The sequence below is a fragment of the Choloepus didactylus genome, chromosome 3, assembly GCF_015220235.1.
Source record: "Choloepus didactylus isolate mChoDid1 chromosome 3, mChoDid1.pri, whole genome shotgun sequence".
Lineage (NCBI taxonomy): Eukaryota > Metazoa > Chordata > Mammalia > Pilosa > Megalonychidae > Choloepus > Choloepus didactylus.
In genome coordinates this window covers 5,035,637-5,058,600 of record NC_051309.1, presented here as the reverse complement: position 1 = coordinate 5,058,600, position 22,964 = coordinate 5,035,637, and the positions used below count along the sequence as shown (strand labels likewise).

The window sequence follows — 22,964 nt, the reverse complement described above, 5'->3', positions numbered from 1 at the left end:
ACTGCTTCACGCTGGACTGTGGCCTCCAAAACCGTTAGCCAATCTCTTCCTGTAGCTTAAGCCAACCAGCCTGTGTGTGTGTCAGAGCCCTCAGCTGCCCAAGACACCTGATCCCGGCTCTCCCGGCCCACGTTCCCACAGCTGGGGCATCCTTTGGTGTGATTCTTCCCCAAGGGACAGCAAGCCCCTCACGGGCCGGAGAGATGCAGGGCCTCCTGCAGGGCCCAGCCTGGGCCATGCTCCAGCACTCCAGGGGACGTCCGGACCCATGTGGATGCCGGCAACACCACGCCCTGGGGGACAAACAGGTGACTCTCGGGTCAAGATGACGCTGACTAAAATGTTGACGGTTAGGGGCGTGAGCCAGAGACTGAAACAGCTCCGCAGCCATCTAAGCACAGACCTCCTGATAACGAGGTCACAGTTGTGAACAGACATGTCCCCCTGCCTTCGCGTTCTCAGCTGTCCACGTGTGCATCCAAGGCCTGGCCGCTGACCGTCCTTGCGCCTGCCCTGCCCAGGCAGCCACCTTCACACCCCCAGGGAACCTCAACACCGGGTGCTCAGTGACAGACCATGTAGTGTGGGGGTGCAGGAGGGAAAACAAATCCTGGGGCCCTGGGCGTCCTTGAGGGAGTCAGGAGGCGATAGCGAAGGGGATGCTTCTGAGAAAGCAGGCTTTGTGTCCCAGCTGGCTGGTGGGAGTGGACACTGGCCAAGGAACAGGCCAGGGGCCCTGTGGGAGCCGGGCCTGCGTCTGGCTGTCCCTCTTCCTGGAGGACGTCCCCCCCACCCCCCCACCCGGCCCCAACAGCCTGGCCAGCTTCCCCGCGGGCTCAGCTCCTGCCGAGAGGCCCCCGGCCCTGTGAGCTCACCACAGCCTCTGAGGGTCGCCGTCACCCACAGCACAGAGAGCCACGCAGGGGCAGAAAGGGAACCCCGAATCATCCGAGCCTGTGTCCCCTCAGCCCCCCGCGGGCCTCCCAGGGTGCAGGCCCCCAGCTCTGGGATGTGGTGCCCGACTCTAGAGTGCAGGTTCCTGAAGCTGGGGTGCAGGTCCCCAGCTCTGGGGCATGCTCCTCAAAGCTGGGTATAGCCCCCAGCTCTGGGATACGGTCCCCAACTCCAGGTGAGGTCCCTGACTCTGGGGTGCTCCCTAACTTGGGGTCCCCTCTTCACACGCTCCCCAAAACTGACACCCTGACTAAACCAGACAGAGGCTTCTGACAAATCCAAGACTGAGCAAACGAAGTCGGCCCCAAGGGTACCCAGGACTGAGTAACCCCCTTTCCACAAAATTCAAAGCTGGGCCAGAGGAGCACCTGCCCTGAGATTGCGGGGTAACCGGAAGGGCCCCAAGGAAACTTCTGGGGTGGGCATTTCTGTTTCTTGATCTGAGTGCTGGTTACGTGTGTCCAGCTTGTGAACACTTACTGAGCGCCACACCTGTGAAGTGTGCATTTTTCTCTGTGTGTGTTCGGCGTGTATGTGACAGGCCCATAAAAGAACTTTCCCCCAAAAAAGTGGGTCCCTGGTTCCTCATCCATAAAATGAGGGTGAAGGACGCGGCCATCTTTGGAATTGTCTCTACCCTAAAATTCTGATTCCTGTCAGCTCCAGGAGGAACCTCTCCCACCAACCACAGGCCAGCGCTGGGCGGCGTGCCCTGGACGCGTTACTGAATTTGTCACCCACAGAACAGCCCCTCAGGGTGGACACTGCTCTCCATCCCCATCTTCCGGGGTAGGAAACCTGAAGGCTGGAGCCCTAATAAAGGAGGAGCCGGGGCTCAAACCAGCATGTTGGACTCGCCAGCCGGGTTCGGGGGCCTCCTGGGAAGAAGCCAGAAACCACAGGCTCGAGGACAGGGCAGGGGCCACTGCCCGTCCCGGGGGCTCACGGCAGGGGATTGGCTGCCCCCTGCCCCCTGGTTCCCCTTTCCTGGACACAGCCCTCCTCCTGCACCCACCTTCTTCAGTGGGATTAGGAAAGCTGCTGGCATAAAGCACCTACTGAGTGCAAGGTGCAGAGCCAGAGCCTTCTGGCACAATCCGCAGCCTGCACCCAGCTCACTGCACTGAGGAGGGGTCTGGAGAGGCCACCGCAGGGGTTAGAACCTGGGCCGCCTCCCACCAGCACCCTTTTCCCTGACCGCACGGCCTTGGGGGTCCTCAGCTGCCCGGCCGGGAGGACACACTCACCCATACGATGTGAAGGCCCAACCACAGTCCAATGCCTAGTGGCTCCCGGGACAATCTGTCCACAGTGGAGACCGGGCCTGGCGAGCGTCTTCGTGGGGCTGCCGAGTGGCCTGAACGTGGCCTGACCCAGGCACATGCCAGGGCCATGGAGGTGGTGGACTCCAGCCCGGGACCCTCACCGCCTGGCTGGGAGGCCTCAGCCAGCCACGCAGCCTCAGGGTCCAGGTCCCTGTCTCCAAAACGCAGAGAATCGCCCCTCCCAGTGTGAGGCAGGACACGGCCAGGCCCTCTGACCCCTGTGGGTCTGTGCATCTCCACCCCCATTCTCCCTGCTGGGAATGCACGGGCTGTGGGGGCCGAGGGTGGGCTCAGAGGCTCCCCAACACAAGGATTCTCACGACCTGTGTCAGTTCCAACTATCACCCCCTGTCCTTCCTCGCAGTGATGATGGGGATTTGGGGTGCCCCATCATCCAACACAATGGCCACACTTGCCGTTCTTTGATGGCCTCTTCCTACCAATTGCCATCTGAAGGCGGCCTAGAAACATCCACAGCCAAAAGGTGGAAGCAACCCAGTGTCCCTCGACAGACGAACGGATAAAGAAAGTGTGGTCTATTCTCATAGTGGAGTATTAGTCAGCCACCTACCAGGAACATAGTTCCGATACACGCTGCTGCATAAATGGGCCTAGGAAACCATGTGCAGTGAATAAGCCAAATGCTGTGTGACGTCACATACAAGAGATGGTTGGAGACAGCACATCTGCAGACACTAAAAGCAGATGAGACGTTAGCAGGGGAAAGGGGGGGAGGTGTTTGGTGGCTATGGAGAGTATGAGAATAAATTTTTAAAATAAGGTCAGATTTTGCAGTGTGTGCTTTTAAAAAGACATCTGTGCCTTCGGACGTCTTTAATGAGATGGAACGAGGCTCGTTAGGAAAGCAGGGACATGGCCTTCAAGGGGCCCCGGGCAACCGCGAGTCCATGCTTGGCACCAACTCACACCCCAGCCAGGGCAGAGGGTTTTCAGATGCAGAAAAGCCACAGTGCCCCTCTCCTTGCTCTCCTGCAATGTCCCTTCCTCAGGGGGCTGACAGGAGATCAGTGGAAGCAGCCCCCACCCAGAACGTGCCTCGCACGCCCAGGACCCCAGACACGTGTGCCAGGGAGGGGGCGCCCCTTTGCCCCCCCAAATCCCACCAGCCCCCGCCCGAGGAAACCGCCTCTTGTGTCCACTGGTGACTCCGCCTCACCCTCCTGCCTGGAGCAAAGGCCCCTCCTGCTTCCTGCCCCCCCCCCCTAGGTCCCTGCAGTGGAGTCTGGGGTGGGGGGAGCTGGGCCTGCACCCCTCTGGTAGACAGGACACAGCCAGCCCTGAGCACAGCTCACACTCTCCCCAGCTTGACCTGAAGCTTAGTTTCTTTCTCAAATGCCCAGAACCGAATCCAGATCTTAAAAGACCCAATCAGAAGAATGCGCCAAGAAAATGAAATTGACCAGGAAGCTAATCAAACCCTTCGGCAGGAGCAGCCAGTACCCTGGGGGACCATCTGACCACCCCTTCCAGGCTGCTGTCCCCCTGGGACCTGGAGCGAGGAGCCGGACTCCTCCAGGCCTGGCAAAGGTCAGGCACACCGGCCCCTCGCCCTACCGCGCCCACCCTGGCGTCCTGCCCTGGGAGCCCCCCACCGCCTGGGCCCCCTGCGCCCCGGTTCCTCTCGTCTCTTCCTCATGCTCTTACCCCCACCTGAGACCTGCGGAGGACCCGCCGGCCCTCCTGGCCTCCACGACAGCCTGGGCAGAGGCACACAGAACCAGTAACCGGGGCCAGGGAGTCTCCGCGGGCAGCCCTGAGAGGCCAGTGGTGGCTTCTGACCAAACCCGCGTGGGAAGTGCCGAGTCACCCACTCCTCTCAGCAAGGGCGCCGGGAGGCTCTGCCGCAGGAATCTGCCGAGCGCCGTGGCCCTGGCGTCTCTGAAACCCAGGTGACAGCGAGCACCGTGCGCCCACGTGGGTGTGAAGGGCTGCGGGGGGCTGGCACGAACGTGGGGCGCGTGGGCACAGCGGTGGGTGTCCGCTGGGCAGGCTGCGGGGGGCTCCTGCACACCAGGGGGAGTCCCTCAGCGTGGTGGCAAGACGGACGATACTTTCTTGTTTGTTTTATGAACAGATATTCCTTTTGAGTGTGTGTGTGCTTTACATTGACCCATTTACTGCAATTAAGAAAAGAGAAGTTGGGAGCTTGGGAAATAGACTTCCCCTCTGCCCTTCAGAAACGCTCAGATTTGTTTGGAAACATATGATTGCTTTTCTCCCGATGATAAAAGTCATTCATGCTTATGGGGCACAAGGGAAAATGCCAAAAAGGAAGGTGGAAACAAACAAACAAATGTCCCATAATCGCCTGGGGTGATGGTTTCGTCCCTTTGACATGGGGATACGTTTAACTGGGTGGATGCATGGCTGTGCCGTCCCTCTCCTGGAGGACACAGGGGACCAGTTCTGGGGAACCCAGCATCCAGCCCAGGGCGGGACACACACTGGGTGCCCAGGAAGGTCTAAGCCGTGAGCAGTTCATTGCGGAAGGAAGAAAGGATGGAAAGAATTAATTAGTGGCCCCAGAGGGACCACTGGGCTCCTCGCTGCTATGGCTGCAGCCTCTGGCACACACAAGGAGCAGGCGCTGCGGGGGTTAACAGAGGGCGGGGCTGAGACTCATCCCCACCCACCCAGCTCCCCGCCCCCTCTGCAGGGAAGTGTTCCAGCTAATCCTGCGAGAAAGGAGAGAACCAGGAGGCGACAGGGGTGCTGGAAGGACTGGCTCTGAGCAGCCTCCTCTCCCATTCCCCAAACCCTCCCCGGTCCAGGTCAAAGGCTGGCCCTGGAAGTCACCAGCCAAGCCTGCCCGCTGACCCCTCTGCCTCCCACGCCCCCAGCCCCCATCACGGCCCTCCAGGATTGGGGACCAGAAGCCCACCCCTCCCGGGACCCCCAGAGCACCCTCCCCTACCACCCCAGCTTCAAGCAGGTTCATCAAGACAGAACAGCCCAGAGGCAAGCGGGAGGCAGGGAAATGTGCACTGGGGAGGGGGGGGGTCCCATATTTAGTAGTGAGGGGGAGCACAAGGGAAGGAAAACCCCACCGCAGCCCCAGAAGGCACATGCCCTGGGTGGCGGGCACTACTGGTGCCGAGACACACAGAAGGAGCTGGCAGCAGGCAGCTGGGATGCTCCCCCACTGGAAACCCTGGGGCGCTGTGGAGCATCTTCGGGGATCAAATGGGGAGGGGGGGTGACTGGTGCTTCTGGGGCCCCACATGGGACCAATCTGCCCCCATTCCCTGCAACCCCACCACCCACTCACAGCCCAGCACGGCTCCGGCGAGCCTCCAGCTCCTACCTGCACGGTGTTCTGGTGCCAGGGAAAAGCTCCTGGGGCAGCTGGACAGGAAAGCTGGTGGCAAGCTGCTTTTTTGTAGCTCCTGCCAGCTGCTTCCCAAGAGCCCCTCTCCCCGCGGATCCCCCCACTGGCAAGCTCAGGCTGAGCTGCAGGCGGAGCCCACGCAGCGACCGTGCTGCGAGAGACGGGGATGGCAGGCTCGGGAGGCAGCGCCCCACGGCTCCCTGCTGTGAATCCGCTGGTCGCCCACTGCTGGGAGGGGGCTGCTGGGAGCGTGGCGGAGCCCCTGGCGCCCCCGCAAGCTGGCACAGGCAGGGCCAAAGACAAAGCAGAGCTCTTCCCCAGAGGCTGCTCTCCTCCACCGCAGGCAAGGAGTGGAAAACCCAGACCTGGTTTTCTCCTGATCCTTGCAATTAAGACTGACCCTTCCTGCTAAACCAGGATCCACCAGAGGAGCCCCAGAACCCCAAATTCTGCATCTCCCGCCAGCATTAAGTATCAGGGAGGCTGCCAAGGCAAAGAGAGGGTTGTTGCCCCTGGATGCATGGAGGGCGGGACCCACCATATCCTGGTGATGCTGAACCCCCTCCCCCATCCATTGGTCACCAGCGGGGGTCAGGCCCTGGGTGTCCCCGAGGAGGGGACACAGAGCCACAGACGGGGCAGTGGACGGTGCAGCTGCCTGCTGAGGGCCGGGGGAAGGCCAGCAGCCGGGGTAGGGTCTGCTCCCCATTCCCTGGGCCTGGGTCTCTTTGGGGCAGTGGCCGTCGCCCACGGGTGTAAGGAGGTGGGTCGGCAGACCAGACCTGAGCTGGCGATGTACGGGCTTTGGTCCCTCAGGGACTACTCAGACACACTTTAAACAAGGAAATTAAACAAGAACCCAGTGCACCCAGGCTTGGCGGCCTGGTCAATGGCTCAGATCGGGCCCTGCAGCTCGTGGTGCCATCAGAGGGCACAGGAGAGGACCCCTGGGTGGTCCCTGGATTTGGTGTCGGCTTGGCCGAGCTTCAGATTCCTCCCAATTTCGGAGGAGAAATCAGACCGGAGAGTCCAGGGTGTAAGTTGGCCAGGTCCCAGATGATAGAGGAAGTGGGGCGTGGCAGCGGGCAGGGGGAGCTCGGGAGAGGGCCGGGGGGCCCAGGTGAGCCCCGGGATGGGGAGAAGTCAGGGAGACGTCTGGGAGCAGCCAAGGGGGTGCAGCGGAGCAAGGGGGCTAGGAGATTGGTCCAGGGACACGAGGTCCCAGGAGACAGTGTGTAGGGAGTGGGGAGCACAGCCTCTAGGGTGCCAAGGGGGAGGAGGAAGAGAGGAAACGGGTTAGCTCCAAAGGGGGTGGTGGGACAGAGTGGCAGCAGAAGGGAGATGGGTGCGAGGTTTCTAAAAAGCCGCTGGAGAGGATGCCATTTGCCAGGAGAGGTGGGTACCATACCAAAGGGAGGACAGGGAAGTCGGCAGGATGGGGCTCCGGAGAAGGCGGGCGGGGGCAGGACCGAGCACGGGTGGGGGAGGGCATGGGACCGGGGACGGGATGGAGCACGGGTGGGAGGAGCAGATGGGAGTGCGGACGGGACCCGAGTATGGGTGGGGGGAGCAGACGGGACCCGAGCACGGGTGGTGGCAGTGGAGGGGACCTGAGCACGGGTGGGGGTCCAAGCACAGGGGCAGGCTGTGTGTGGTGTGCGTAGCTGCTTATCAGGAAAGGCAGGAGCGCATGAAGAGGGTTAGAAACAGAGAGCTTCACTAGCAGGTCGATGAACCCAGCCATGGTGGGAGCTGGGGACAGGGAGAGGGTGCAAAGTTCTGGTAGGGTCTCTGGAGAGCAGGAAGGGTGCCGTGGGGCCACCAGGCCGCCCTGCAGGCTGGACCCCATTTTGTGGCTTGTCCAGGAGCTCTGGGCCACAGGGGTGCTGCCGCAGGGTGCCAAGTGCTGGTGCCCCTGGGGCCGGGTTTGAGGCAAAGGAGGGCGGTGGGCCTAGGGGACAGGAGAGAGCCAGGCAGGACGTCCACCCCGGGGCCCGGGAGCGGGTACGTCACCCAGCCCACGCAGAACGCAGGTGTTACATACACTCACACACACCCCCCACGGCAGGGGCTGTAATCCCTGCAAGGCACCAGGAGACCAAGATTAACACTTCATCACATGAAGCACCTGAAGGAAAAGGTGAAGACCCCAAATAGAGGTGGGCAACAGTCATGGAAGCTCATCAAAGTTCAAGAACTACGGACGGCTCAAAACAGCAAAGTGTCGGCCCCACAGTGCCTGAGGACAGGCACGGGACAGCAGGCCCCCTACAAGGAGCACAGGTCTTCTGTAAAGACGCACTCGCGGCGGACGTGAGCAATGGTGCGTTCTGCTCATGACGTGTAAATCAAAGTATGCTTTCCAGAAAGTGATTTATAATAAGTATCAAGAACCCTAAAAAAGTTCCGTCTACATTTCTGTGAACGTATCTTAAGGAAAAGAAGGAATGCAAACAAGGCATTGTACCAAAAATGAAAAGACATCATCGCAGTCTTACTTATGATAAAAATAGGAACCTGCCATGTTAACAATAAATGATCCATTTACTGAGTTCCCGTATAGTCACGTGATGAAATATGATGCGAGATTAAAACATACTTACGAGCAGTTCCTGCTATGTGGGATCCACTAAACCAGAAAGGACAGTTGCAAAAACAGGCTAGGGATACTGTGCAGAGGGTTCCGAGCAACCCTGATTCTGGGGATAGAAAAACCATAGGAGGAAACTGGCCCCAAGGTGAGGCTCTGCTCTGTTTCTTCTTTGGCTCTTCTGCACTTGCAGAACCTTCTACAAGGAGCGTGTAAGCGCATCATCATCAGAACCGCCACCGCCCCGCCCCCCGGGGCCAACAGAGAAGGGCAGCGCCCCTGGCAGGCCCGGCTCACCTCCCACGTGACGGCCAGCCTCCCTGGATTTTCCACCTGGGGACCAGGGGTGAAATGACGGGGGCTGGGGGGGCAGCCTCTGGCCACACTGAAGTCCAGGATGGGGTGACCGACCTCCGTCTCCCCAGTGAGGAAGGAGTTGGAGAGTCGGGGTAGCAGCTGCCTGGGATGAGACATGTCATTGCGAGGAAAGCAACTCAACGTTCAATTCCACAAATGCCTCCGGGAGAGGCAGTGGGGGGTGGGGGGGTGGTTACAGCAGAAAGGGGGCCCCTGGAGACCAGAGGTGACACCCCCAGGCCACCTCCTGGAGCATCCCTGACCAGTCCAGCCTAGAGGTGACCTGGGCAGGGCTCCCTGGCTCCAGGGCCTCCGAGAGCTCCCCAACCACCTACCCCAGCACCCAGGGCAGAGCCCAGGAAGGGTGGTAGAGGGGGGTCATGGATGAGCTGGTGGGTGGGGGGCTCACCCTGGCTGCACCCTCAGACCTAGTTGATTGAACAAAACATAGGGACGTGCATAAATATGTGTAATTTTCACAAAGTGAATACGCCCAAGGAACCACCACCGGAATCAAGAAGCGCAGCCCTGCCAGCACTCCCAGAGCCTCTTTCCACCAAGCGGAGTCTCCCCGGGGCTACCCCGCCAGGCACAGCACCCTGCCCTGGGGCCACCCCGCCACCCAGGCTCGCTGCAAATCCTCCGGGCCTCAGGGTCCTGATCTAGAAAGCAAAGACGCTGGACCCAAAGAGCTCAAATCCCTTCCCACCTCTCCCATGCTATCCACTTGTAAAGTGGCTGAGAAGAGACAGCGTCCCAGGGAAGGCTTCCTGGAGGAGGTGGCCCTGAGCAGAACTGGGAGGCAGGGATTCCTGCACGAATGTTGGACACCCCAAAAGGCCCTTCCAATCCCAGGGCTCCCTCCTGCCCTTGTCATTAACTGCTGGGCGGAGGCTTGGGAACGCTGGGGCCCCGCTCAGGGCCAAGGTGCCTGGAGGGGCCCTGCTGGCTGACCCCGTGTCCCCCGACCACAGGCTGGGCCGCTTACCTCCAGCACGCGCCCGGTGATGTACTTCTCACAGCTGTCACAGCGGATGCCGAACGCCGTGTGGTAGTCGTCCTCACAGTAAGGCAGCCCGTCCCTGCAACGGGGCCGGAGGTCAGGAAGGGGAGGCTCACCCCAGGGCTGAGGGGTGGGGGGCTCACCCCAGGGCTGTCGGCACTTAACCTCCAAGACCCGGTGTGCCAGTTTGGATGTATTAGGTTCCCCAAACGCCATGTTCTTTAATGCAATCTTGTGGGGGCAGATGTATTAGTATTGATTAGGCTGGAATCCTCTGGATTAGGCTGTTTCCATGGAGATGTGACCCACCCAACTGTGGGTAATACCTGCCCATTCAGCGTGGGTCTTGATTAGTTTACTGGGGTCCTTTCAAAAGAGCCACACAGGCCCAGATGCTGCTGCATCCAAGAGAGACATTTTGGAGATACTAGCCCAGAGTTTGCCCCAAGAAGCTAAGCCTAGAGACATTTTGGAGAACGCCATATTGAAACGCAATCTGGGAGCAAGCAGAGCCAGCCATGTGCCTTCCCCGAGGTTTTCTGGACACCAACAGCCTTTCTCCAGTGAAGGTATACTCATGTTTATGCCTTGGCTTCGACACTTTTATGGCCTTAGAACTGTAAATTTGTAACTTAGTAAACCCCCTTTATAAAAGCCAACCCACCTCCCTATAATTGTGCCTAAGAGTCTCCCCCTGAGTGCCTCTTTGTTGCTCAGATGTGGCCCTCTCTCTCTAGCTAAACCAGCTTGGCAGCTGAAATCACTGCCCTCTCCCCTACATGTGATGTGACACCCAGGGGTGTAAATCTCCCTGGCAATGTGAAATATGACTCCAGGGGAGGAATATAGACCCAGCATCGTGGGATGGAGAACATCTTCTTGACCAAAAGGGGGATGTGAAAGGAAATGAAATAAGCTACAGTGGCTGAGAGATTCCAAAGGAGCCGAGAAGTCACTCTGGTGGGCACTCTTACGCACAATTTAGACAACACTTTAAGGTTCTAATGAATTGGAATAGCTAGCAGTAAATACCTAAAACTATCAAACTACAACCCAGAACCCATGAATCTTGAAGATGATTGTATACAAATGTAGCTTATGAGGGGTGACAATATGATTGGGAAAGCCATGTGGACCACACTCCCCTTTGTCTAGTTTATAGATGGATGAGTAAAAAAATGGGGGAAGAAAAAAAAAAAGGCACCCAGTGTTCTTTTTTACTTTAATTGTTCTTTTTCACTTTAATTTTTATTCTTATTATTTTTGAGTGTGTGGTAATGAAAATGTCAAAAATTAATTTTGGTGATGAATGTACAACTATATGATGGTACCGTGAACAATTGAATGTACGCTTTGTTTTGTATGACTGCATGGTATGTGAATATATCTCAATAAAAATGAACTAAAAAAATAGATTGGGGTGATGAATGCATAACTATATGATGGTACTGTGAACAGTTGATGGTACACCATGGATGACTGTACGGTATGTGAACATATCTCAAAAAAACTGAACTCAAAAAAAAAAAAAAGCCAATCCATTTCTGGTATTTTGCATAACAGCAGCATCTGCAAACCGAAACACCCGGCAACCTCAGCAACGAGCAGGACGGCCCAGCTCCGTGGAGGTGCCACCCCCCTTCCTGCTGCAGACAGTGTCCCCTCAACAGGCAGCATTTATCGAGCCTGTCCAGGAGCAGCCTCATGTGTCACCGCCCCAGCCCCATGAGAAACATTCCCGGGGGTTGTCCCCAGTTCACAGATGGAGACACTGAAGCAGGAGAGCAGGGCGGCGGGCGACCCTGGGCCGAGGGAGTGAAAGCCACTTCCGCCGGGTGGGGCTGGTCCCCCGGCTCCTTCAGCAACGCAGTATCTGGGTGGGAAACACCCATGGGCTTGTCAGCTGCCCTCTTCTTCTGAAAGAGATCTGGGGGGCTCAGAAAAACGTGTCCCGCAAAGGGTGCCTGTGAGGGTGCCCACTGCTGGGCCGGGGCCTGCGGAATGGCCAGACACCCAGGTGGCAGGTGTGGCAGGGCTGGGATGACACTCACTGTCCCCACGGTGTGGCCAGGTGCCTCCCGGAAGGGGCCTAGAGCCAGCCATGAGGCACTGCGCGCTCCGTGCACCTCTGCAGTGTGCCTACTATGCGCAGCATTGGGGAAACGGTAACAAGTGAGATGGAATTCTGGGTGCTCTCCCTAGGGTCTGGGCAGAGCTGGGTGAGCTGCTTAAACCCTGAGCCTCAATTTCCTCATCTGTCAGGCGGGCTCTAGGGGAAAGAGCTACTCTCTAGGGTCATCGAAGGGACAGTAGTACAGGCAAAATCCCCAGGGCACTCCCTGGCTCAGGGCAAGAGCTAATTTCAAAGCAATTATAATTATTATGATGAGATCCACACACCAGAACAGTGCAGATGGGGTGGAGGAGGTGCCAAGGTTTGGGGGTGTCCATGCTGGTGGGCAGAGGCAAGCGAAAAGGCTGGGTCTCAAATGCCATGTCCCAGCTGTGTCACCCTGGGCAAATCACTTACCCTCTCTGAGCCTCCGCTTTTGCAACTATAAAATGGGACAAATAACAGTAACTGCCTTCTGGGGTTTTTGTAAGGATCAATACAAAAAGGGGTGGCTGGTGTGTGGCACAGGCCAGCCCTGTCCAAGACGTTGGCCAAGGCCACTGCCATTACTGGACCTGGGCTGCCCCTTGGCCCCAGGCTACAGCCCAGCAGGGGCTGGGTGTGGAGGTGACCAGCACAGAGTCACACACACACGCTACTCCAACGCAGCTCCTCCCTCCAGCAAAGCTGAAGCTGGTGTGTTATTCCAAATTTGGTTTTGATTTTTACACCGCTTCTGACAAGGGTGAAAGTCCTCGAGCTGTTCGGAGACCTGTTAATGCCACCCTCTTTTCCCCAACACTCTGGGCCTCTGCTAGGTCCCACAGATGTCTGCAGGTGAGGCGTGGCCCTGGGGTGGGGTCAGAGCCCAGGCAGCAGGGACTGGCTGGGGGCCCCTCTGACCTCGGGCTTGTCCTCCTTCGCAGCACCGAGCTGGGCCACTTCTCAGAGTGACAGCCCTGCTTTCAACATGAGGGAGAAGCTATAAATTAGGCCCTTAGGATCCACTTTCAAATGCCACTGACCTCTGGGTCCTCAGTACACCCCACAAATCAGTGCACCTGCAGCAAACCCAGGAGATTCAAAGATAACATCTCCATGGCAACACCAACACACCCTCCTGAATCACAAGCAGATTCTGATTCAGCTCTGGAGGCTGCTAAGTAACAGAAGTGTGGTGTGGGTGGGCAACCAGCCATGTGAGCAAGGCTGTGCGGCCCAAGGCCGGGCAGCTTTATTTATAAGTGCTCTGTCCACTGGATGCGTCCATCAAGGGGGCCCTCTCACCCTTCCCTTTTATTGAAACAATGGCGACAGCACCGGCCCTGAGGCGCCAGGAAACTCATCCCCATCCAGCCTGGATGTAAACTCACCTGGGGATGGGTACTTCTTAAAAGCTTTATTTATTGGTAATTGTAGAGTCATGCGCAGTAGTAAAGAACAATTCAGAGAGCTCCCGTCTCCCCTGCCAGCCAATGTCCCCCAAGGGTAATCAGGAAATTGACATCGAGACAAGTGCACCTTGTTCAGATTTTACCAGTTGTGCACACACTTATTTGCCTGTGCCTGCATGCCCGTGTTTCGGTCTAAGCGATTGTATCAGGACTTTTATAATCCAATCAATTACTGTGATGATTGAGTTCCCTTCGGGGCATCCAGAAACAGCACAGTGTGCACAAAACAAGTCCCCGGGAAGGAGCACTCTCTCTGCACACACAGGCTGCGCTTTTCAGTTTGCCCATTAACTCTTCCCTCACCAGTGCTGCCCAGGGCTCCCCGGTCTCAGTCACTGAAGGTTGACGGTCGGGGGATTAAAATGCACCCCCACGACCCTTCCCAGAAGCCCCCCCCCCAATGCCTCCTGATGAAACCACACTCTCCCGCCCCCACCCAGACCAGCCATGGCCCCCGGCGTGACTGCAGCCTGCCCCAGGGCCCCAGCACCTCAAAACATGAAGGGGGGGCTGTGTGGCCACACCGTGACCACGGAGATGCGGTCAGCCTTCTCCCTCCGGTTTCTGTGGGTGGCACCTGCTGGAGGTCCAGGAGCCAGAAATGCCGGCAAACTCTGCAGGGAGGGCGCAGGGGGGGCCCCGAGGCACAGGACGGGGTGGGGGGGTCTTTTTCCAAAGTCGGAGGGTAGAAGCACCAACTGCTTTGTTTTTAATCAACAAAACGGAACCGGAGGCTCTCTGCCAACCGTATTAAGGCATTTGAGGGTGCAGGGAGGACGCCCCTAGGCTGGGGAGGCGAGCACGGCAGTCCTCGAGTGTGGCTTCCTGACCTGAGCGCCCAGGCACGAGGGGTAAAGGAGCCCCAGAGTGCCCCCCGCCCGCCGCAGCCCGTCCCCGACCCCCAACTCACTTGCTGATGTACTCGGCGTTCAGGAGCTTCCCACAGGTCTTGCACTTAAAGCAGCCCAAGTGCCAGTGTTGGTCCAAAGCCACCAGGGACTGCCCATTTTTTATTTCTGTGCCGCAGCCCCCGCAATCTGGAAGAAAGAACAGAACACAGGCATCCTCAGCGCGGGAGGAGGGGCGCTGCTCCACTGGCTCAGCTCTGCAGCACAGGGGCACAGAGCAGACGACGGCGTGGTGGCACGGGGGCACGAGGCCCCTCACCAGCCAGGAGACAGTGACCTGTTCCCACTGTTTGCCCCACTCCGTAAAAGCACCCACGACAGGCCTGGCGGAGAGGGGCAGAGCGGAAAGTGACACGAAGGTGTGCGAAGGATGCTGTCACACCACAGGCGAGGGAGCTACGTGGAAAATGAGTCACTGAGTTCATTCCTGCTACACACTCAGACAATCAGCCATGACTGAGTGCCAACTGTATGCCAGCCTGGGCCAGGAGGAGGCTGGATCTTGAGTTCTCTGCACCTGGAACTCAGCCCGGGTCCCGGGGAGGGTCCAGACGCCCTCGGAGAGCACGGCGTCCTGACTGCCCCATCTGCCAGGCCGCGGGCAGGCCGTGGACCTCACAGCCCGCCCCGCCCCAGCTCTCACCAGAGAATTCAGAGACAGGGGTGAAGCGCAAAAGGCGACCGTTGCCACGGAAACAGCAATCCTCATTTGCTGGCAAATGCTCAGCACAGCTCTGCATGGCTCTGCAAACGCCAGCGCCCAATGCTGTGTGACGCACCCCACTGGAAAAAGCTGTTAGCAAAAGACACCCTTGCGAGAGCGTGCAACGCGGCCAGGCGCGCCCTCCCCAGGGCTCCTTCGTCCCCAGTGCCGGGGGCAGAGGTCGCTGGGCAGCACGTCCTCCCCCAGGCCAGAGCCGGCCGCCTGCTCGCTCACACGCCCCAGACCTGGCTCCATGGGTCTCTTCCCCCATGTGACCCTCTAGCACCTTCCAGTTTCCTCGTTTCCCCAGAGTCGCCACAGGGGTACTGAGCTGAAGCCCCGGCCCCGCCACTGCCTCGCTGTGAGACCCCAGGCACGCTGGGCGACCTCTCTGAGCCTCAGCTGGGAACTCAGAGGAAGGGGGCATGAGGTCAGAGAGACCCCCACTGCAGCACCCACAGGTCTAGGGGAGAAGCAAGGCTGGCTCCAAATTGAACCCGAGACTGACCTTGAAAACCACCAAGACTGGACTGAGTTCTAAAAATTGAACATGCCTGAAAAGTTAGGGGCTTAGTGTGTGCCCTGATGAGCTGGTCCTCACTAAATGGGTGCAGGAAACACACAGCAGCACCTCTGGCAGGGCTGGGGAGGGTGGGCAGAGTGGGGCCTGGCGAGGGCAGTGGGCCCAGGGCTCAGTGTCCCCGTCACCTGCCCGCTCAGCCACGGGCAGCATAACAGCTCCCAGCGCCAGCAGCTGGAGGGGTAAAGACTCAGTTCCAGGGACAAAGGACCCCCAAAGCCCCGTCCTCACCCACAGAGCCCCAAAACTGCTCACACCTGTGGGAGCCTTCAGATGCAAAGCTCAGCTGCCGGGGGCCACTCTTGTCCCTGTGCCCCTTGTTCCTGACCCGTGTGGCACCCTTCATGCCCGGCTGGGCTGGGCCCAGCTGGTGGAGCTACAGAACCGGGGTGGGGGTGGTGGACAAGGTAAAGAACTGGACCCTGGGGGCTTCTCAGTTTGGACAGAGCTTCTCTCCACCCCTGCACCTCGTCCCAGACCAAATTTCACTCCTACCTAAGTAGCCAGCCGCTCTCCACTTCCCCCAGGGAAGGGCAACACACAAAGTAAGGCTCTGAGGCTTTCCGTCCTGCCGCAGACCAGCTGAAGGCTCCCACCACCACCACCCCAGACCCTGGCAACCATGCCAGGCAGACCTTAATGCTGGGGTTCATCTTACGATCACTCAGACTGACCTTGGTACTCCCTCCCTCAATAACCATGCATGGCTCCCCATTGCCTCCAGGATGCGGTAGGAGTCCTTGGCATGGCTTTGGTGGAAAATGCCATCTGGTCTCGGTCTCTTCAGCTTCATTCCTGTTCCCTGCCTCCTACACAGCAGTCCCCTTGTCCATCTCCAGGGTCTGGTGGCTGCCCCCAGCACATTCCATGTGTTTCTTAGCCTTTGCACCCTGTTCTCCCCTACAAAACCCACTGCCCGAAATTCGATCTGTGTTTCAAGTTTCAGAACAAAGGCCACCTCCTGGGAAAGCCTCTGGTCACTGCAGGGTGAGCGCTCAGTGCTGGGGGCCCAGTGTGCACTCCAAAGGCCGTGACTCAAACCTCAGCCCCTGCAACCCCTGGCTGGAGGTGGACCCCGAGCGCCTGCTCTATCCCTGCCAGGCTCAGGGTAGTTCTGCTCCTGCAGGAGGAGGGAGAACTCCTGCTTGGCTCTGGAGAAAATGAGGCAGGATATGGGAAGAAGGCTCTGCCGACAGCCACGCAGGGGTTAAGAGCTGCGATTAACATTGACCCCTTTTTACCAATAGGACAGGTGCTAAGTTCAGAAGACTCATTGTGGATGGGAAGAAAGGGCAGGTGATATCACCAGACTATCTGGGGACCGGGGGAGCATTTGTTCCTTGAAAAGGAAAATTTGATGTTTTAAAATAAATTTACATTTGGAAAAGGCAGAGCCCTTCTGCATGCAATATCTTAGTTTCAGACAATGAATCTGTGGTTGGGCATATTTCCCTTTTTACTTTGGCTGCCAGGAAGCAATGAACAAATTACAAACAATTAGTCTTTTTTTTTTCTTCTGCCATCGAGCTTGTGACTGTCATTTCTAACTTGATTTTAATAGTACTACTATTTGTGAAACAAAACTAAACTAATTGATCATTTAGTGTCATTCAGGCCTCAGCTGGAGAAAAATTGGGGGATGGAAGGCTCTTCTAGCAAGTCATAAGACATCAGTGTGATCCACCAGTGCTGCTGCAAGCTTGCGTCTCCCAAGGATGAAGGCTTCATTTCATCTCACGGAGTAAGATGATTACTGGCCCCAAAGCCAACACTGAGCTCCTGGGACGCTGGCGGTGGAGCCCCCCATGGGGGCTTCAGTGCAGCAGATGAGATGGGGAGGAGACATTTCACACGAGAGAGGAAAATAATCGCGGGCAAAGGGTTGCCCTGGACACCAGTAAGAAACCCTTCCCCCATCCCTGCACTGGGGATGCCACAGCACATGGCACACGGGCTCCAGGAACTCCACTCCCGCAGCGGGGGCCTGGCAGCTGCAGCAGGACAGCGAGCCCCGGGCGCCCCTTCCCGGTCCCTGCGTCCCACCCTCTGCCTTGCAAGAGCGGCCCACAGCGCACACCCCCTCCTGCCCTGCTCACTCTCCGCTGGCACCTTGCTCTTTTACAGTAACAACCACCGCTTCTTCATTCAAGAGGCATGTATTGAGCACCCACTGCATACCTGCCCTGGCCTAGCTCCTGGGGGGCAGGGCAGTGAACCCAAGAGCCCTGACCCTGGGAACTCATAGCTGAGTGCTCAGAGCTGCCCCCACCCCACCAAAGGGCTTCTGGGTGGCCTGGAATTAACTGGGTGGCGGTGACTGTGGGGGGCAGTGGGGTGGATGCTGGACAGCGAGACCAGGAGGAGACCAGGAAGGCTTCCTGAAGGAGGTGGCTAGAGCCGGGCCTTCAAGTACGTGTGGGAGTTGGGTGTAAAAGCAAGACTGGCCTTCGGGTGGAGGGCACAGCCTGTGCCAAGACTCAGGGAGGGAGAGCCGGAGGTTTCTGTTCCCGGCTCCCTTCCATAAGTTCAGCCGACTGCTTCTTCATTCCAACCACTTCTGCTCTGGGTGCCAGGACCGCCCGGGCCCCTCCCAGTCCCCCCCACGCCACTCACGCCCACTTACTCCGGAGGCCGGGGGACAGGAGGGCGCTGCCCCCCGACGTGGGCAGGGAGCACTTCTGGCACATGCACTCCTTCCCATTGAAGGTCACTCGGTCCCCCGGCGGGAAGGGCAGCCTGCAACGAGAGAGCGCGTTACCAGCGGGGCGCACCCTCTGGCTCGGTGCCCCGGGGAGCCCCACTCAGGAGCACCAGTGCCAACACCTCCCCACTGGGGCCTCACAGAGACCTGCCACGGGGCAAGGGCACAGGGTGAGGCTGCGGGGTGAGCACGTGGGGACAGAGGGCGATGGTGCGAGGCGAGGACGCACGGCGTCCCCTCCAGGTGGGGCTGGGATCCTACTGCATGACTCCGAACAGCCTCCCAGGAATGGCCTCTCAGTAACTGTGATCGAGAACTGAGCCTCCTTGTCCTCGTCTGTGAAACCAGCCGGAACCACGGTCAGCTGGAGCTTGGCACATGCAAGTTCAGCCTCAGCCACTGGACTCCTGCAACGACTCCGGCCTCCCAGGGCTCTTGCTCCATGTTACACCAAGAACAGCAAGAGCTACTATTTACTGAGCACCTACTGTGCACCAGGGACTGTGATGGACACATCCCATGCATGGTAAGCCATCTGTCCAGGTCAGCATCCACTGAAGTTCAGAGAGGGTAATTAACTTCTCCAAGGGCACACAGCTGATAGGCGCTGGAGCCAGATTCCAACTGAGATCTGTGCCTCCAAAGTTCCACCATCTCCTATGTGTGCCTCGAAGGAGGCAGTGCGATTAAAAGCATATCTGTGGGGTCTAAGGCACTGCACAGTCAGATCCTGTCCTTATTAATTTGCATTCTGTTCATAGAATTTTTGCATCAATTTTTATTTTTTAAACTATGCATTCAAATGTGATAAGGAGCACCTCCCCCACCCTCCCCCGGTAAATTCTGCATTCACCCTAGTCCCAGCCCTGGTTCAAGGTAAGGTTGTTGCTCACTCTGAGGTGGCCTCAAGTGAGGCTGGGTGGGGTGGGGGGCAGCAGGGAGCTGGCCTGCCCACCTGCCAGCCCCAGGGACTTCTCCTCGGGCTGGCTGACAGAGGCTAAGAGGCCTCTGTCTAGCCAGCCAAGGCCAGGCCACCTGCTGACAGTAGCCAGATGCATGGCCTGAGAACAGCGCAATGTCTATCCCTGTCACCTGACACCACTGAGCTCTCAGCTCCCAGCAGCCACTGGGCCCCTTCCCTTCCCAAGCTCTGTCACCATAGATTAGACATACAAACAGAATCACGTAGTCTGCGTTTTGTGTTTTGTTCAGTATCATGCTTTTGAGTCTCACCCATGATGATACACGTTTTAACAGTGTGTTACTTTTGTTACTGAGTAGTATTCCACTGTATAGAAACATAACCGCTTCTTTGTCCACGCACTTGTTGAAGGGCATTTGGGTTGTTTCCAATTTGGAGCTATTATACATGAAGCTGCTAAGAAATCTGCTGACAGGTCTTTCTGTGGACATAGGCCTTCAGCTCTCTTGGGTAAATCCCTAGGAGTGGGATTTCTGGCTCATATGCCAGGTGCACATTAAACTTTATAAGAAACTGCCAAACTGGTTTCTTGAGAGATTGCCCTGTTTTGCATCCCCACCAGCAAGGCAGAGTTGTGGCTTCACATCCTCACCAACACTTGACATTCTCCATCTTTTTAGTTTTAGTCTTTCTTGTGGATGTATGGTGGTTTCTCAATGGAGTTGTAATTTGTATTCCACTGATGCCCAACAATGTTAAACAGTGTCACGTGCTGATTGGTCAATCAAATATATTCTTTTGTGAAATATCTGTTAAACTCTCCCCTCCAATTTTAATAGTTTTTTGTCTTCTTATTATTGATTTGTAAAAATTTGGTTACTAGGTCTTTGCCAGATGTTTTATTCTGTTTCTACCAGTTGATGCCTTGCTTTTGCATTTTCTTAATGATGTCTTTTGCCATCATTTTCCTTTGGCTTGAAAAACTACTTTCTTGAAGCACAGGTCTGCCGGCAACCAATTCTCTTAGATTTTCTGTGTTTACAAAGGTCTTCATTTTGCCTTCATTTCTTGTAACAGCTCCATTGCGATATTATTCACATAATATACAATGCATCTATTTGAAGTATGCAATTCAGTGGGTTTTGGTGTAGCCACAGAGTTGAGTAATCAACACCATAATCAAGTTTAGGACATTTTTATCACCCTCAAAATACAGCTTTAACAGTCTTCCTTTCATTTTTGGGAGTTGTTTTTTTTTTTTTTTTTTTTCTGAGTATATAATTCTTGTTTGAGTGATTGTTCTTCTATTGTCTTCTGGCTTGCATAGTTTGTGATGAGAAGTCTTCAGTCATCCTTGTGTTCCTCTGTGTATAATGTGTATTTTTCCCTCTTGCTACTTTAAAGATTTTCTTTACAACATTGGTTTTCAGCAGATTAGGATGGACTTCGTAGGTTTTCATTGTGTTTATTCTCTCTGGGGTTCATTGATCTTCTTGGATCTGTGGGTTTATAGTTTTCATAAAATTTGGAAATTTCTCAGTCATTACTTCTTTGAAAAATTTTCAGGCTCCCCCACTCACCCTGTTGGTCTCCCACTACCCCACTGGATAGACAGATGAATGGACAGATAGATGACAGATAGATAGACAGATAGAGAGATAAGTAAATAGATCTCCAAAAATCACAGAGGCTCTTTTTATTTTTTTCTTTTTCTTTCTCACTTCAGTTTGAATGCCTTCTTTATCTGTGTTTTCGAGTTCACCAATCTTTTCTGCAAGTTTGAATCTAGTGCTAGGGAATTGTTTATTTCTGGAATTGCAGATTTCACCTCTGGAAATTCCATTTGGTTTCTCGATAGTTTCCTTAATTCCCCTACTTTATGTTCATGTTTTCCTTTAAATACAATAAACATTTAAAATAGTGCTAATTTCACTACTGCTGTACCTTTCTGGGTCTATTTCTATTGAAAGAGTTTTCTCCTGGCTGTGGGTCACATTTTCTACTTCTTCTCATGACTAATCATTTTTATCGGATGTTAGACATTGTAGATTTCATGTTGCTGAGTGCTGGGTTTTCGAATCTTCCTTTAAGAGTGCTGAACATTGTTCTGGCAGACAGCTTAAGCTTACTTGCAGGTCAGCAAGATCTTCTGGGCCTTGTTCCTGTCCTTTGCTAGAACAGGTTTATAGCAGCCTTCCTCTAGAGCTACGTCACTCCTACTAACATGGAACGATCCCTTTGAGTGTCTGCTGCACGCGCTGATTGTTCGAAAGAATTCTGCAGGCTGACTGGTCAGAAGTCCCGTCTCCCAGTCCCAGGAGCTGTGTGGCCTACAGCAATCTGGTTATTCTTTGCTGCACTTTGGGAAAATTTCCTCTATGTCCATGTGGCTTAGTGTCTAGCAAAGACTCAGAGGTTCTTTCTGCAGACTCGGGAGCTCTTTGTCTGCACGCTCTCTCCTCTCTGGTATTGTCCCTTACAAATCCCAGCTGCCTCTGCCTCCCCCACTGTGCCCTCTGCCCTGTGGGAACACCATGCCCACTGGGGTTAAAGGAATTGCCTCCAGGGAGGGGCGTGGGGCTCACTTTTTTGTTTTCCTGCTCTCAGTCCTGAGTTGCCTGCGGTCCGAAGTCTGAAAACAGTTGCATCATATATTTTGTCCAGTTTTCTAGTTGTTTATGGTGGGTAGAAAATTATGGTTCCGGTTACGCCAACACAACCAGAAGTTTTCTGCTATTATTTTTAAAATAGACGATTGTCTGGAGATGATCCTTCAAACCAACTGCGATGATGTCAACCCTCATCTCTAAGCAACAGGCACAGATATCAAACGTTCAGATAATCCTCAGGAGAACTCTGGCCCAAGCCATTCTCTGAGCTGCAGGAACACCCAGTACTTGTGCACCAGAAACGGGCTTTGCTATTGCTGCTGCTTCTCCTTAGCGTCCCCCTGACAAAAGGTTCCATTTCTATCTTGTGTGCATGCCGTAACCACAGAGACCTGCTCTGGAAACAGCCCTGAAAAAGTCCCTGTTAAACTAGGCATAGTGAGACAGGGAGAACAGAGCAGAAAACAAACTCTGCTTTTGTTTTTTTTTAATTCTTTGTTTTCTAGAAACGGACCATTCCCCCTGGGAGGAACGTGTCCGGGGCAGTGGAGGGAGAGAGGATGTCCATGTGGGAAGGTCCCTAAGCCCCAGGAGGGTGGAGCGGGGTCTGGGGGTGGTTATGCTGCAGAGCCCGGGACCTCGGGGTAGCAGGAGTCACTTATATCCACAGCTCTGTGCCAGTGGAGACGATCGGACCCAGCCCCTGCCCCCATGGAGCTCCCCGTCAAGTGTCTACAGAGACACAGGCCCGAGAAGGGCACAGAAGAGTATCAGTGTCCAGGAGAGGGTGGGTACAGGGGCCGCCAGGGCCATGGCGGGGCTGGGGAGGACGCTGTTCTCCCCGGCATGGAGAAGGCTCCGGAAGGACACCTCCAGTTACACCACAGCGCACCTGGATGCTGAGCCCTGGAGGGCCTGGGCTGATGCAGCCCTGGGCCTGGCACACGTAGGAGCTCAGTGAAGCCTGGGTGAAAGCAGGAAGGAAGGAAGGGAAAACTGGATGAACTGGCCTGGTGGAAAGGAGCTCAGACCCTCTCTTGGAGGCCGTGGGAGTGGCGTGGTGGAGGGACAGGCCAGGGGTGAGCTGAAGGCAGGGGGCCCAGCCCGGAGGCAGGGGCGGGGGGGGGGAGTCCTGCAGGCGAGCCAGGCCGGGGCTGGGCAGAAGGAGAGGACGGCAGGGCCTGGGACTGCCTGAGGGCCGAGGAGGAGCGAGGGACCTCGGAGGACAGTGGGAGCAGCGTCCCATCCTGTGTAACCGAGGACACCCACGGGGCGGGGACAACGGAAGTGTTTCCCTTGCAGCTCGGACGGCAGGGTCTGCAGCCAAGGTGTCGGCAGGCTGGGTCCCCTGGATGCTCCGCGGGAGACTGGGGCTCGCCTGGCCCAGCTGCGGATG

The 22,964-nt window shown here is 56.4% G+C and overlaps 1 protein-coding gene across 6 annotated transcripts in view; it reads right to left on the bottom strand.

Annotated features, from left to right (window-relative positions):
- The window catches only part of ABLIM2 (actin binding LIM protein family member 2), a 166,973-nt gene that overhangs the window by 70,690 nt on the left and 73,319 nt on the right, over positions 1-22,964 (bottom strand). For all 6 annotated transcript variants that reach the window (XM_037829322.1, XM_037829323.1, XM_037829325.1 and 3 more), the window contains exons 4-6: positions 17,960-18,072; positions 14,056-14,182; positions 9,564-9,657 (exon numbers count right to left, since the gene is read on the bottom strand). In XM_037829322.1, the coding sequence (XP_037685250.1) occupies positions 9,564-9,657; positions 14,056-14,182; positions 17,960-18,072 (334 nt within the window). The remainder of the gene's footprint in view (positions 1-9,563; positions 9,658-14,055; positions 14,183-17,959; positions 18,073-22,964) is intronic.